This window comes from Bubalus kerabau, chromosome 2, assembly GCF_029407905.1.
Source record: "Bubalus kerabau isolate K-KA32 ecotype Philippines breed swamp buffalo chromosome 2, PCC_UOA_SB_1v2, whole genome shotgun sequence".
Classification (NCBI taxonomy): Eukaryota; Metazoa; Chordata; class Mammalia; order Artiodactyla; family Bovidae; genus Bubalus; species Bubalus kerabau.
In genome coordinates this window covers 43,041,878-43,058,288 of record NC_073625.1, presented here as the reverse complement: position 1 = coordinate 43,058,288, position 16,411 = coordinate 43,041,878, and the positions used below count along the sequence as shown (strand labels likewise).

Below are 16,411 nucleotides of genomic sequence, written 5' to 3'. Positions count from 1 at the left end.
TCTTTTTCATTAGCATTCGGCTTCAGCTTAAATAAGATCACTAAACACTTTTAGGCAATTCTGCAGCCAGTATCATTGCACCTAGGTTAGGAGGCTGGATTTTCTGACAAATGTGTCAGAAATGGTTCCATCAAAGTGTGGGCAGAAAATCTCAGAGTAAAGAGCATGTGGATTATTTTATTTTTACTTCAATCTGACTCATGAATTTAATAATCTGCCACAAATCAGAACCTGAGAGCTCTGGCTAGAAAGGAGCAAATGATTTAGGTAGAATACTGTAAAACTGTAACTGCATGTGATTTTTAATTCAACGGATGGGTTGATGGACAGAGAGATATATCCTAAAGGAATGGATGGATTTTCTTTTAGTTTAAGTACAAATTACAAATTCTATTATTTCCACATTCCTAGAACATTACATTTTAATTCTCCATTTTCTCCCTGCTGAGGACAAACATTACTATGGAGTGGGTAATTCTCCAACTGCTTAAAATTGTTTTTGAGAGTCAGTAGCAGAATCAGGAATTCCATGCCAGGGTGGCTGTTTTCAGTTCTGGACAAGTGACTCTGTCTCACACACTAAACCATGGAAAACATCATTCATTGGCTGGATAAGATGAACTGCACGATGGAATGGGAATTCCATGAAATTCCAGAATGACTGAGATTCTATACGTGTGATTGGGTCACAAGGGTCTGAAGGTTTCGCCTCATCTGCAGAATGACTCCTCTGTGCCTTAAGCTGCAAGATCACTGGTCTTTAAGTTTATGCTACTTCAGGTGTAGCGACAGTGGTCATTTTACTATATTTTAGTTAGATGTCCCAAACAGAAGAGAGAACTTCTTTTAACTACCTTTCTCTAAAACTGAATTAGAAGGAATAAAATCCATGGAACAAATTCTGCTAGAACACAGAGTAGAGGCCGGGTCAACTCTCAGAAGCTGTGTTGGGGAGGCCATGAGTCAAACCCAAGGAGAACAAGGGACCTAGAGGGGATTCTCGGTCTCCTCCCAGGTCCAGGGATTCCTGCAAACTCATCAGGAGCGGGAACTGGTGGATGGCAGCCATGCCCCCTGTGGGAACCCTGCTCATGGTCAGAAGCACAGAGAAGCCACCAGCCAGGGCCCTGATATCAATCAGCTTGGGCTAGCACATGGGCCAGTGGACCTGGATCTTCCCGGGTGTGATGTGTCTATCCCACCACGGCAGGGCCTCCACAGGCCCTGCCTCTCCAGGCAGCAGTTCTGGAAGGTTACTGTCCAAATTCTACACACAGATGCCATTGTGGTTTTTCAGTCACTAAGTCATGTCCGACTTGTTGCAACCCCATGGACGGCAGCGCACAAGGCTTTCCTGTACTTCAGTATATCTGTGAGCTTGCTCAAACATTGAGTCAGTGATGCCATCCAACCATCCCATCTTCTGTCACCCGCTTCTCCTCCTGTCCTCAGTACTTCCCAGTATCAAGATATTTTCCAATGAGTCAGCTCCTTACATCGGGTGGCCAAAGTATTGGAGCTGCAGCCTCAGCATCAGTCCTTCCAATGAATATTCAGGGTCGATTTCCTATAGGATTGACAGATGCCTTAGTATGTGTTGTAGACCGACAATACAGTTGCATGACAGAACAAAAGCTTTGCCAGCTTGTTTCTAGTGGAGTGACTATTCTGAACTCTGCCCTGGGATGAGTGGAATCCCTCCACCCTCAGCCCCCACACCTGCTACTGCATCCAGGCATCTGGAAGGGGGCCCCAGGCAGGTGTGTTTCAGAGATGGGGTCTCCCCATGGATAGGATTTTGCATTGTCCAGGTGAGCTCTCTGCACTGCACCTTGTCTCTGATGTTGCAATGATCATGGCCTGCCACCTGACAAACCGCACCGCCTTTCAGGGGTGACTTCACTGAGCAGCGGACACAAAGTGTCAGAGGTTAGCAGCTGTCCCTGAACACACAGTGAATGCACAGACCAAATGCTTCTTTCAAGACAGAGTCAGAGTCTGTGTCTTGAACCTGTGTCAGAGTCTCCTACAATTACCTAGACTCGTGTAATTTCAGAAGGAAATTCTGTGACTTGGGAACTGAATCCAGTTCCCCTGGTCCCACGGACACCTGCTCCTCCAGGAGACCCATTGAGCACCCTGGCTCCCAGGTGACAGGGTGTCCTGGTCTGGGCCGACCTAGAGCCTGCATCTCCCATTGTAGAGGCTGGGTGTTCACAGGAACTGAACAAGTGTGCCTCCTGTCACAAGGCCCCTCTCTCACACTCTCAACACACACACATTTCCCACGCCCCAGAATCCCCTATTTTAAGGTCACCTTCTTTTCACTGTGCCAGTTTGTATCAGGACAAATACTAAATATTGGTTTGGGGATTGGAAGTGAATACATCCACACATTTTTACAAAATCTGCAAACCAAATTTTTCAGCCTCTGTATTTGCTTTGTGATTACTGGCACTCGTTGCTGAAAATAAAATAAGAAGCATTACAACTATGCTGTATGTGCAGGAGACTGAGAAATGCAGTCTGCTTCATTCTGCCGGCTCCACCAGTAACTCCAGCTGAGGGGCTAAAGGCCTATTTGGCGGTGACTTTTAAAGCCAGTTTACAAACTTCCACCTGAGCGTTAATAAATCGTCATGAAATTTCAGATGGATCAGATCCCCTTATGTGCAGGAAACAGGCTAATGGCTGGGCAGTAAAAACTGATATATGCATTTAAATCTCTAGATCTGACATATTCATGAAGGAACACACTTGAGTTCCCACAAATGAGACTTTTTTCCTTCCATGAGCAATTTTGGGGGGTATCCTTGAGTATCTCTGTGGAAGTCAGAGAAACTATAGTGTTGTAGTACCTGCCGATCGGCAGGTGGGGTGTGATGAGCTGCACGACATTCACATGGCCCTTAGTAACACCAACAACCAAGACTGGTCCCTTTGCCACAGAATACATGTGTATCAAGTCTCTATTTGACACACTCTGAAAGTGAAAGCGTTGGCCACTTAGTTTCGTGTCCGACTTTGCAACCCCATGGACTGCAGCCCACCAAGCTCTGTCTGTGGGATTTCCCAGGCAAGAATCAATACTCAACTCAAACATCTCCTTTATTTTAGGTTTCCCTGCAGAAGGAGACTCTACCTCTAGGACCATCTATTTACAATACCATATGGTGAGGGTTGTTTTGTCTTAAATTCAGAGGATGGAAATGGTTTTTCTTACCTCTTCTTCTCCACCCTTAGTCTATGAGTTCTAGAGCAGGGTCCTGGTCTCTGTACCACCTCTGAGCCCCTGCCTGATCCGGAGGGGCATCTGTGAAAGGATATGGATTCCTTCCACATCTTGTTGCCATAGTCCCAGACCCTCAGCACCACGGGACCACACAGAGCTCCCTGAGGACCACCTGCCCCTCTGCTCTGCATCTCTGCAGCTGTCACTAGTTCTGTGGGGTGACTTACTCCTGGAACGACTCAAGTCTGTTTCTGCGGGTTTGGAGACACCTCTGCTCATGAAAGTGCCCCCGTCCCCAATATGGGAAGCATCTTGTGTGGATCTCTCCCCTGCCCCTCATTAATCTCAACTTTTTATTAAAGATACTGGGTTTTTATGTTATTTATTCCTTTGATTATAAATTCCTTATAGAAAAAAAAAAACTTCTATTAACTTCCTATCCTATGCAATATTTCTTGAGGAGTTAAATGAACATCACTAGACAATATTCAGAAATAGAGATAGAAGTGCCTGTGGCTGGGGAGAATGCTGTACTGTTCACCTCTGAGCCACAGACAGCACAGATGTAAGCTGTGAAATTAGCGCTGAGTGCTCCAAATAGTTTACCTTCCCTGACTATCACACAGCCTAAATTTTAGACTGAAGATCAATTTTATACCAGGATCAAGAAGGGTGGGGTTAATCTTTCTCCTCTAATATCTTTTTGGTGCAATACAAGCATTGTCATAACCAGTTGTTTTATTAAAAATCTGTACATGGATGTGTCGCAAAACACAAGGTTCTTGAATCCTTTCTGGTTTTATTCTCTAATAGCTATGGAAAAGCAGTGTCTACAATATCATTTTGAATCATGTCATCTATTAATAGCTATTTCAGCCACTCAGATGTCACCATGATATCACATTACAAAAGAATTCATCTCCCCATCAAAGTATATCAAAGTTCATCAAAGTGCAGCAAATGCAAACTTACCTCCAATAACAGCAAAATAATCAAATGAAAAAGAGATAATGTTCTTTGTGGAGGAAATGTCTCAATCTATCACTGATATCTTGAGGGCTACTGACTAAAGAAGTAAGAGAGTGAAAGTCATGATGGGTTGTTATGTGTTGAAAAAGCTAAATGATATTAATGGTCTTAAAAGATTAATGTGGTTCCTGCGATAGGAGACCTGGATTACAAATGGACAACCTGGTGGAGTCGGCATGTTCTCTGTTGAGTTCAATGCAAGCTACCGCAGGGAAGATAAACAGAAGAAGATAGTTAAGGGAGCATGGGGACTGTAATGCTTCCCTGATGGACTATAAGGTACCTGATGCATAGATATGGGGTCAGCCTTCTTGGCACTTAATTCTGCAGCCCAGAGAGATGCAGAGTGCTGCACAGCAGACGGTGAATGAGAACACATCCTGGCCAATTCCCAGCCTGGCAAGACCCTGCTTGTAGCAGAGATTCTGCACTGATTAAGCGAGGGCAAACCCTTTAGAAAAATGGACTCTGATGCTCACAGGTAGCACTTTGCCTAAATTTTAGCTCTAATCATGGTTGCACTCAGGGTTGCCAAGTTTTCTTTATTCTATCTTTCCTCAAAAGTTCTAGCTTAGAATTCTGGCAAGGACCTCAAATACAGCACAGGTTCAGTTTTCAGATGTCGAACAAAGAAAATCATCCTTCATCTTCTTAAATCCAGCTCTCCTACTGTTAACACTCACGAGACTCCCACTGTGACAGTGTCCATGCATGTGCTTGGCCATTTCTGCTGCCACGATCATAAGGAATCTGGCATGTTCTTCCCTGCTGGAAATCACTAGAAATAACCATTGTACCCCAGCTAGACAGGATGCCTGCTCCACGTGAAACAGAATCTCAAGCAAAGGAATTCTTTTGTTCTAGTAACTCTAAAAATAAACAAGATACTTCACCCACAACTTGAAAAAATGCTCTTGCCAAAGTGTTTTGCATTATGATGGAGAAAGCATGCTGGGTATAGAATCAAAACAGCACAGAGTCCAATGGAGCCCCCCACAAACAGCTGCCAGCTGGCCAACCATTTCTTCAGGAAGTCTTCATCACATTCTTGGACAGATCCCACTTGTTGAAGAATAAATAAGGGAAAATATTTCCTATATTGAATCTGAAAACTATTCTTCTGTAAGCACATCTGGTATTTCAAACCAACGAATGGAATTATGTATCACTAATGTCATTAGGAACCCTGGTCTTTGCCCTCAGCAGATGTGTTTAATTAATTTTAGTTTTTAAATTTTTTCCCACCAACTGTTTTAAATATTTGAAAATAGCTATTAATTACCTCCTAACTTTTCCCCCAGCCAAACTGAAGATCACAAGTTTCCTAAACATTTCTCACATGTCATGGTTACCAGAACCTTCACCACAAATGCATTTCAAGCACTCAGCAGCTCACTTGAACTACCTCACAGAACTGAAGTCTTCACCCCAGATATGGACTGCCTAGGCACATGGGACTAGAAGGAAACTGAAGGAAATAATAATAATAATCTCTTAGCACCAATGAGCCTTCTGTTACCCAAAACACCTGGTCCTTCTGTGTGTGCTACGAGTTCATAATTTTCTCCTCATCATGTACATTTTAAGTTATATTACTTTTCATTTTGAGTAAAATATCATACTAATTCCATTATTTTCTTATGTCAGAATGTGTACATACTAAGTTGCTTCAGTTGTGTTTGATGGTTTCCGACTCTATGGATTATACCCCAGGCTCTTCTATCCATGGGATTCTCTAGGCAAGAATACTGGAGTTGGTTGCCATGCCCTCCTCCAGGGGATCTTCCTGACTCAGGGATTGAACTCACATCTTTTATGTCTCCTGCATTGGCAGGAGGGTTCTTTACCACAAGCGCCACCTGAGAAGCCCTTTGTATGTCTAGAAAAAAAATCTATCTGGCCAATCATTGATTTGAAGGGTTCCTGAATCTGCCATCAGATATTTGTTTTCAGTCTTTCAGCTAGCATTTTATGGTCTTTCCCTATCTGAGCATCTCCGGCACTGACAGTACTCTGTTCTCCACCTGTTTGTCCTTCTCCCCAAGCTCTCCACTGTCTCTCACATGGTCTTCTGGGTCCTGTGGACATACATTCTTGCCAGGTTACATGATATTATCTACCCATTGGCAAGCCATTTTTTTCAGGAAAAGAGCTATCCTCCATTGTCATATTCTGTGTATTATGAATTCCAACCTGTAAAGTCTCACTGAGACTACGTTTACAACTTTCAAAATCTTTAGATTTCTTATCCATTCTTTACTCACTGGTTTAGAATCACACATGGCTATTTATCATTTCTCATCCTTTTCTAGGTGTGTGTTTTTGTTTTGTTTTGTTTTACTTAAAATATGCTCTGGCCTCCTCCAATTGCATTATTCTTCATATCCTGCATCCAGGTTCTAAAACACTATAATTTTATACATTATAATCTACACATTTTTCTTCCTCTGTCTTTCGGCTTAACTCCCTCTTCCAGAAGTATCTCAGTCATACTGCATCCCACTGAGGCCGTGCCTTTGAGTACCTCCATCCAGCCAACTGTGCATCTCATCCTTTCTACTTCAAAGCCCTAACCTTCCATCAAAGAATGCCACGAACCAGGTGAAGGTTTGCTTGCAATCAACAAGACTCAAGCTGGCTCCACGACTCAACAGTTACAAAAACTGAAGTTGCCACTGAAATTCCCTGCAGCCACTGCTGCCTTAGCATCCCAGGGTCACTGGAAGGACCAATAAGGCTTTTGTGAGCAGTGACCCACTAAGCAAATGAACATCGAGTTCACTTTCCATCTCACAGTTAAGAGCAGAGATGGAATTTCTTAGATCACCTGATTCCTTCCTTTGCAGACATGCTTCACTGTAGCTGACAGAGAAAACCTACCCCAACCACAGCAGCCTTAGGGAAGCACCACTCAAGAGCCAATCTCATAACAGCAGCAGGAAGGCACAGGACGTGCCTCCCACATAAATCCCAGGGAGATGTCCTGGATGGCTGAGAACCACAGTGGCTGCACTCAACAGGGAGCTCACACACAGGCCTCGTATTAGAACAGCACAGATCCAACTCCTGCACTCATCTAAAGACAGTCACTTCATGGAGCAGCATGAGAACCTCCTTCTCACATCAGTTACTGTTTCTTGGTCTGCTGCTTTACTTTCATCCACTTCCTTCAAATTCCTGAGTGTTTCTTCAGATTCCCTCCAGTGGAAAGAACAGATTATTGCTATTTAAATTCACTGGTCCTGGCTGAGTTCTTGAAGTCAGCCTCGCCCGCAAAGGTTCAGAAGCCTAAACTTCCCACTTCGACTGCATTGGAGTGGTTACAAAGCTATAAAGATCACAGAGACAGTTATAAAAGGGGCTTCCCTGGTGGTTCAGTGGCAAAGATTCTGCCTGCAATGCGGGGGCCACAGGAGATGTGGGTTTGATCCCTGGGTCAGAAAGATCCACTGGAGGAGGGCATAGCAACCCATTCCAGTATTCTTGCCTGGACAATTCCATGGAGAGAGGAGCCTGGTGGGCTACAGTCCACGGGGTTGCAAAGAGTTGGACAGGACTGAACCGACTTAGCATGCACACATGCAAAGGCAATTAACATATTTTACTAATCACTTGCAGACCTAGAAGAAGCATGAAAATCTCTGCCCTTTAAATTGTTTACTCAGCAATTTTCATACACTTAATTTTTCAAAGGAAAAACTTTCAACCCAATTTTTTAAAGATTTTTTAGAAAATGTGGACCATTTTGAAAGTCTTTATTGAATTTATTAAATATTACTTCTGTTTTATATTTTGTTTTTCTGGCCACGAGGCACATGAACTCTTAGCTCTCTGACCAGGGATCGTACCAGCACCTGCACTTAAACATGAAGTCTTAACCACTGGATCGCCAGGGAAGCCCCTCAACCCAACTTAAAAAAAAAACGATCATGTAGAAAATGTTAATCCTCGGGGAAAAGAAGACCAAATTATTAATACTATACACACTTTCTATTTTACATAATTCATTGTCCTTACACTGATGGACATTAATGGCACATTAACTTATTAATGTAATTTAAAACTTTTAAAAAAAAATAACAGGAAAAGTGAAAGTCACACAGTTTTGTTTGATTCTTTGCAACCCCATGGACTGTAGCCTGCCAGGCTCCTCTGTCCATGGAATTATCCAGGAGAGAATACTGGAGCGGGTAGCCCTTCCCTTTTCCAGGGGGTCTTGCTGATCCAGAGATCCAACCAAGGCCCCCTGCATTGCAGGCAGATTCTTTACTGTCTGAACCACCAGGGAAGCCCTATTTTAAACAATTCATTGCCCTTACATTGATGGACATTAATGGCACATTAACTTATTAATGTAATTTTACAATTTTTAAGAAGATAACAAAATATATGTCAATTTTAAAATTTATTTTTTGTGCATTCTATTTTTTTTTTAGTGTGTGTGTGTGTGTGTGTGTGTGTGCGTGCGTGCATTCTAAAACTATGAGGGCATTCGAGGGCAGTGCTACCTTCAGCACTCTATAAAATAATTTTGTGTCATTTAAGGCGACATGTGACCTGCATTCATCACTCAGATTTTTTAAAATCCCTTTAGATATTTAAAGAGGAAGTGATACTCTAAAGAGCAGCGTTAAAAGCCAGGTGGGATTTAGTTACTCTCGATCAGAGCTTTCATGGTGAGAAGTACCAGGTTCTGTCTTGCTGTTCTCCATCTTTGAGGTCTGTTTGAGGCAAAGCAGTGTCCTTGGATGGATTAACTCACCCAGACAGCGAGTCTCGGGGCCGCTCCAGAGCCCATTGGCTAAGCATTCTCTGACGTGGGACCCCACGAGCGTGTAGCCCGAGTTACACGTGAATATGGCTGTGGCACTGTAGACCGTCAGCGTTCCAATCTTATTTCCATTTGGGGGAAAGGACAGGCTTCCGCACGAGATCACTAGAAGGAAAAGAAAAACACAGCGAACATTGTTGCAGGTCTGACATAGACGACTCTCTGTGTAAAAAACAACAAAATCTCAAGCCTTCATTTTCATTGAGAACCCGGGGGGCAGGGGTGTCATCTCAGGGTGAGATGATTCATCACCTGGGACGTTTAATTTCCCTTCTCTTGTATCCTTGGAATGAAAACTTGAAACTTTAGAGTGGAATCCAAAATAGAATAAGTCCCTTCCTTCACCCGTTGCTATTTTTTTTTTTTTTTCATTCTCACAGGTAGCTAAACTTTTCTTTAAATACACAGTATGCAAATATCTTAGCCTACAAGCAAGTCAGTCCAACGAGTTGGCTTTCTGTGCCCTTTTTTGCTTACATCAATTACAAGAATCACATCCCAGTTACTGGCATCCACGTGGCGTAACAGGAACTGAGGCACGTGGCTGGTCTTCCCCAAAGTCATCAACTGGTACAAACTGTGCGGGATTAAACCCAGGATGCCCACTACAGCAGAAGCAGTGAGTTCACTTTTTCTTTCATGTACTATTTGTTGGGACCATGAGCTTCATAAAAATGCTGACTATATGGAACGTGTACAGACTTTCTGAAAATTAAAAAAATATAAGAACTAGACCTTAAGTGATTATAGATGTAGGCACCCAGTCTATGTTCCAGCATAATTATTGATCACTGATGACTTACAGCCACACGATTACTCCAGGTGGGGAGATGAATGCAATGGTCACTCTCATTATAGATACTTGTTATAACACCTAACTCCCTGCACTCGTAAAATCCACTGATGTTTGAACATGCACACACACACACACACACACACACGCACACAAATCAGCAGAATCTCAGGGGAGGAGGGAATCATAAAGTCATCAAGGTGAACTGCTCATTAGAGGCTTAAATGTGATTTAACAGGTGAGAATGAAAGTGTCTGAAAAGCTCTTCTAAGAGGAGTGATAAAAATTTCCTGCTGCACTAAGTGAGTTTTTATGTGCAAAGGGCTTGGGGCAAAGCCGCCAAGTAGCTAGAAATGACTGAGTCTTCGTTAACAGTAAACTGATATGAGGTAGTAAAGGAAAAGAGCAAGAACGCACATGCGGGCTGCAGGCCACCCGGGGCCCGCTCAGCTCTGCCAGTTCCGAGCTCGGTGACACCGCCAAGCTCTCTCGGTCTCTGAGCCCTGCTGGTTCATCTCTGAAGCTTAACGCCAGCCCCGGCCAGGTAGGGCTGTGCACTGAGCTCGGCGAGAGGACAGCGGGTGGGGGCCACTAAAGCCCTGCGCCTGGCCGGGGCTGGGCCGGTGCTAAGAGTGAAGGACATCTTGGGGCCTATTTGGGGAACTGGTTCCAAAATCTGAAAACCTTTACTGAAAATACAAGTGAAGACCATTTTACTGTTTAGACCAATCTTTTGAATTACGCTGATTTTATTCCAAGACCCAAAACCCTGGTTCTGTTTCAAACAGACACGCAGACACAGTCTGGAAATGTGTGCTCTGGGGGCACTGCTCATCAGAAATCTGGAAAAGTCAGCTCTGGAGTATTTCCTGATGAGAACATTATTGTTGTTGAGAGAGCTGTGAGGACTTCTTAGTTTCTGGGATTGCTACAGTCTTACAGGGTCATATCTTATGCATTCAGTAATACTGCTAATGCGTTCGCTCTTCCACATGTCCATGGGTTTGAGTCAGATTTAGATTTTTTACAATTAATTATAAACTTCTCATTATGCCTTTTCTCAAACATGGCATGAACTTCACCTTGAGCAATGATTTTTTAATTTTTTTAAAATTATTTATTCATTTAATTTATTTTTTTTTTACTTTACAATAGTGTATTGGTTTTGCCATACATCAACATGCATCCGCCACAGGTGTACACATGTTCCCCATCCTGAATCCCCCTCCCACCTCCCTCCCCATACCATCCCTCTGGGCAATGATATTTAAAGATCCCCTTGTAGCCACTCAGGATAGCTGGACCGTATTTTGAAACCTCAGTGTTAGTAAGAAGGGAGGTCTGAGCACACCTCCTCTTGGAGGTCCTGATGCACTGTTAATGGTGGACCAGCATAAAGGAGGGTGGTTTTCACATCTGTTCTATTTTTTTAGCCTCTATTAAAAATATCCTGGTAACGAAATTATTTTAGGCTTGTCCTCTACTAAGCTTCACTAGACTATAAATAAGAACTACTGGGACAAAGCATTAGCTTTCCAGCAGCTGGATAATGGGGTCTCAGATGTGGAGATCTGGGTGGCAGAAAACCCGCCACATTAATGAGGTGGGCAGCACCAACACAGAAGCCCCCTAACAGAAAGAGAGAACTCTTCTACCCTAAAAACAAATGGAATCCTTTGTCAAATTTCCAAGGGGAAGCTTTATGTCCCTGCTCTTCTCTCCCATCACGCTTTCAAGGATAAAGTCAGTGACCCTCACATGGTGCACACCCTTGGGCATAGAGCTTGGTCTCTTGTACCATCTCCAGCAATAGGTAGCAGGGCTCCTTGGAGAAGAGCAGAGTCCATGTTTGGGTGAGGAAAACTCAGGAAGAGAATAAAACACCCTGTCTTTATGAGGAAACACGGCTGATTTCAGAGATGTCAGAGGTTCAAGTGTAAAAGGCACGCCCCCTGGCCACAGGGTGACCAACCGAACAACAGATACTAACAAAGACACAAACCAAAAGGCAAGCAAAGAATTCTGTGGGAGCCAGTGATTTCAGAAAAGGCCGCACACCCTCAAGGACGTTCAAAGGAGACAAATGACAAAGTGAGACAGAACAACTCCTTCACAACGCGGTGAGTCAGCGAATGCCCAGCCATCTGCAGAGAATGTCTGTGGCCCCCATGCCTGGAGATGTCTTCAGGCCTGGGGCCTGGTGGTGGCTGTCCAAGGACTGGACTCAGCATGAGACCCAGCGGATTAAAGTACCTCAATCGAGAGTCGGGAAAACAGACTTCTGAGAAATGAGCAAGAGGGAGGTAGAGATACAATTCATGGATGGCCAAAGCCCAGTTCTGTCTTCTTTTCACAAATGAGAGTGGAACTGGGCTGCCAATGGTTCAGTTTAACAATCAGTGTGTTTTTCATCTTTTACTGTTGTGAGTATGTGAATATTACTGACTGAATACCATTGTCTTATGATTGGTCAGTAGAATTCTGTATCATTAGGACCACCATTGAATAGAAAAATCTGTAATCAATTTTTAAAATCCAGATGTATATCAGAATTATCTTGGAATTTTCTGAAAAATACAAATGCCCAGGTATTGCTTTTTTTTCTGGAGCCCTAGATGTGTTTCTAAAGAGCAGTCAGTTTTAAAAACAACTGGACTATATGAGGATCTTTTACTTTTATCTAGTTTGTTTCACTTTTTCTATTTAATATTCAGTGCTACCATTTCATTTAGTTTACATTCTTTAATTTCTCCATCTCTTTTGTTGTTGTTCTTTCTCAAACCTTTATCAAGTGTAGCAGAAAAGCTTTTGTAACAGTATGAAAAGGCAAAATGATAGGATACTGAAAGAGAAACTCCCCAGGTCAGTAGGTGCCCAATATGCTACTGGAGATCAGTGGAGAAATAACTCCAGAAAGAATGAAGGGATGGAGCCAAAGCAAAAACAATACTCAGCTGTGGATGTTACTGGTGATAGAAGAAAGGTCTGATGCTGTAAAGAGCAATATTGCATAGGAACCTTGAATGTCAGGTCCATGAATCAAGGCAAATTGGAAGTGGTCAAACAAGAGATGGCAAGACTGAATGTCGACATTCTAGGAATCAGCAAACTGAAATGGACTGGAATTGGTGAATTTAACTCAGATGACCATTATATCTACTACTGCGGGCGGGAATCCCCCAGAAGAAATGGTGTGGCCATCATGGTCAACAAATGAGTCTGAAATGCAGTACTTGGATGCAATCTCAAAAACGACAGAATGATCTCTGTTCGTTTCCAAGGCAAACCATTCAATATCACAGTAATCCAAGTCTATGCCCCAACCAGTAACGCTGAAGAAGCTGAAGCTGAATGGTTCTATGAAGACCTACAAGACCTTTTAGAACTAACACCCCAAAAAGATGTCCTTTTCATTATAGGGGACTGGAATGCAAAAGTAGGAAGTCAAGAAACACCTGGAGTAACAGGCAAATTTGGCCTTGGAATACAGAATGAAGTAGGGCAAAGACTAATAGAGTTTTGCCCAGAAAATGCACTGGTCATAACAAACACCCTCTTCCAACAACACAAGAGAAGACTCTACACATGGACATCACCAGATGGTCAACACCAAAATCAGATTGATTATATACTTTGCAGCCAAAGATGGAGAAGCTCTATACAGTCAGCAAAAACAAGACCAGGAGCTGACTGTGGCTCAGACCATGAATTCCTCATTGCCAAATTCAGACTGAAATTGAAGAAAGTAGGGAAAACCACTAGACCATTCAGGTATGACCTAAATCAAATCCCTTATGGTTATACAGTGGAAGTGAGAAATAGATATAAGGGCCTAGATCTGATAGATAGAGTGCCTGATGAACTATGGAATGAGGTTTGTGATATTGTACAGGAGACAGGGATCAAGACCATCCCCATGGAAAAGAAATGCAAAAAAGCAAAATGGCTGTCTGGGGAGGCCTTACAAATAGCTGTGAAAAGAAGAGAAGCCAAAAGCAAAGGAGAAAAGGAAAGATATAAACATCTGAATGCAGAGTTCCAAAGAATAGCAAGAAGAGATAAGAAAGCCTTCTTCAGCGATCAATGCAAAGAAATAGAGGAAAACAACAGAATGGGAAAGACTAGGGATCTCTTCAAGAAAATCAGAGATACCAAAGGAACATTTCATGCAAAGATGAGCTCAATAAAGGACAGAAATGGTATGGACCTAACAGAAGCAGAAGATATTAAGAAGAGATGGCAAGAATACACAGAAGAACTGTACAAAAAAGATCTTCATGACCCAGATAATCACGATGGTGTGATCACTGACCTAGAGCCAGACATCCTGGAATGTGAAGTCAAGTGGGCCTTAGAAAGCATCACTACGAACAAAGCTAGTGGAGGTGATGGAATTCCAGTTGAGCTATTCCAAATCCTGAAAGACGATGTTGTGAAAGTGCTGTGCTCAATATGCCAGCAAATTTGGAAAACTCAGCAGTGGCCACAGGACTCAAAAAGGTCAGTTTTCATTCCAATCCCAAAGAAAGGCAATGCCAAAGAATGCTCAGACTTCCTCACAATTGCACTCATCTCACACGCTAGAAAAGTAATGCTCAAAATTCTCCAAGCCAGGCTTCAGCAATATGTGAACCGTGAACTTCCTGATGTTCAAGCTGGTTTTAGAAAAGGCAGAGGAACCAGAGATCAAATTGCCAACATCCACTGGATTATAGAAAAAGCAAGAGAGTTCCAGAAAAACATCTATTTCTGCTTTATTGACTATGTCAAAACCTTTGACTGTGTGGATCACAATAAACTGTGGAAAATTCTTCAAGAGATGGGAACACCAGACCACCTGATCTGCCTCTTGAGAAATTTGTATGCAGGTCAGGAAGAAACAGTTAGAACTGGACATGGAACAACAGACTGGTTCCAAATAGGAAAAGGAGTTCGTCAAGGCTGTATATTGTCACCCTGTTTATTTAACTTATATGCAGAGTACATCATGAGAAACGCAGGACTGGAAGAAACACAAACTGGAATCAAGATTGCTGGGAGAAATATCAATAACCTCAGATATGCAGATGACTCCACCCTTATGGCAGAAAGTGAAGAGGAACTCAAAAGCCTCTTGATGAAAGTGAAAGTGGAGAGTGAAAAAGTTGGCTTAAAGCTCAACATTCAGAAAACGAAGATCATGGCATCCGGTCCCATCACTTCATGGGAAATAGATGGAGAAACAGTGGAAACAGTGTCAGACTTTATTTTTCTGGGCTCCAAAATCACTACAGATGGTGACTGCAGCCATGAAATTAAAAGACGCTTACTCCTTGGAAGGAAAGTTATGACTAACCTAGATAACATATTCAAAAGCAGAGACATTACTTTGCCAACAAAGGTCCGTCTCGTCAAGGCTATGGTTTTTCCTGTGGTCATGTATGGATATGAGAGTTGGACTGTGAAGAAGGCTGAGTGCCGAAGAATTGATGCTTTTGAACTGTGGTGTTGGAGAAGACTCTTGAGAGTCCCTTGGACTGCAAGGAGATCCAACCAGTCCATTCTGAAGGAGATCAGCCCTGGGATTTCTTTGGAAGGAATGATGCTAAAGCTGAAACTCCAGTACTTTGGCCACCTGATGCGAAGAGTTGACTCATTGGAAAAGACTCTGATGCTGGGAGGGATTGGGGGCAGGAGGAGAAGGGGACGACAGAGGATGAGATGGCTGGATGGCATCACTGACTCGATGGACGTGAGTCTGAGTGAACTCCGGGAGTTGGTGAGGGACAGGGAGGCCTGGCGTGCTGCGATTCATGGGGTCGCAAAGTGTCGGACACGACTGAGTGACTGATCTGATCTGATACATACATATATATATATAGTATGTATAATAGATATATTTTAGAAAATTTAAGAATTATTGCCTAGCTAAAAAAAAAAATTACATTTAATTCCACTTGGTTGACTTAGTGTGAATAGAATGCTTGATTTCTAATCTATATTCATTCAAAACTTTGATATAGTTTCATGTATTTTGGCATTTCGTATTACTACTAAAATTCTAGAAATTTATTATCTTAGTGATTAAAAAAAAGATTTAAACAAGGCTTAAAACTTCTAATCCAATTCTGAGACTATAAAGAAATACAATGCTAATTAAAAAAAGGAAAGAAAAGAAAGAAATTAACATGTGATACAGTATTATTAATTGAAGGACAGATTTTGTTCCAAGTTCACAAAATTTTACTCTAGTGTCCATTATTTGTTTTCATATCTTATTCAAGATTCCACATTGCATTTGATTGCACTGAGCAGCTTCAGCTGCATGCAACAAATTCTGGTAAATTCTCTTTCAATTTTTATTCTATTACAAATATTTTCTAATTTTCCTTGTTATGGCTTCTAAGTACATTCATCATTTAAAAGTGGACATTTGGATGGCATCACTAAGTCCATTATACGGAATCTAGAAAAATGGTAATGAAGAATTTATTTACAGGGCAGCCATGGAGAAACAGACATGAAACAGACATAGAGAATAGACTTA

General features: G+C 42.4%; 1 protein-coding gene across 1 annotated transcript in view; it reads right to left on the bottom strand.

The window, feature by feature from the left end:
* The window catches only part of CSMD1 (CUB and Sushi multiple domains 1), a 1,679,419-nt gene that overhangs the window by 61,412 nt on the left and 1,601,596 nt on the right, over positions 1-16,411 (bottom strand). The window contains exon 51 of the mRNA XM_055567572.1: positions 9,024-9,197. Coding sequence (XP_055423547.1) covers positions 9,024-9,197 — 174 coding nt within the window. The remainder of the gene's footprint in view (positions 1-9,023; positions 9,198-16,411) is intronic.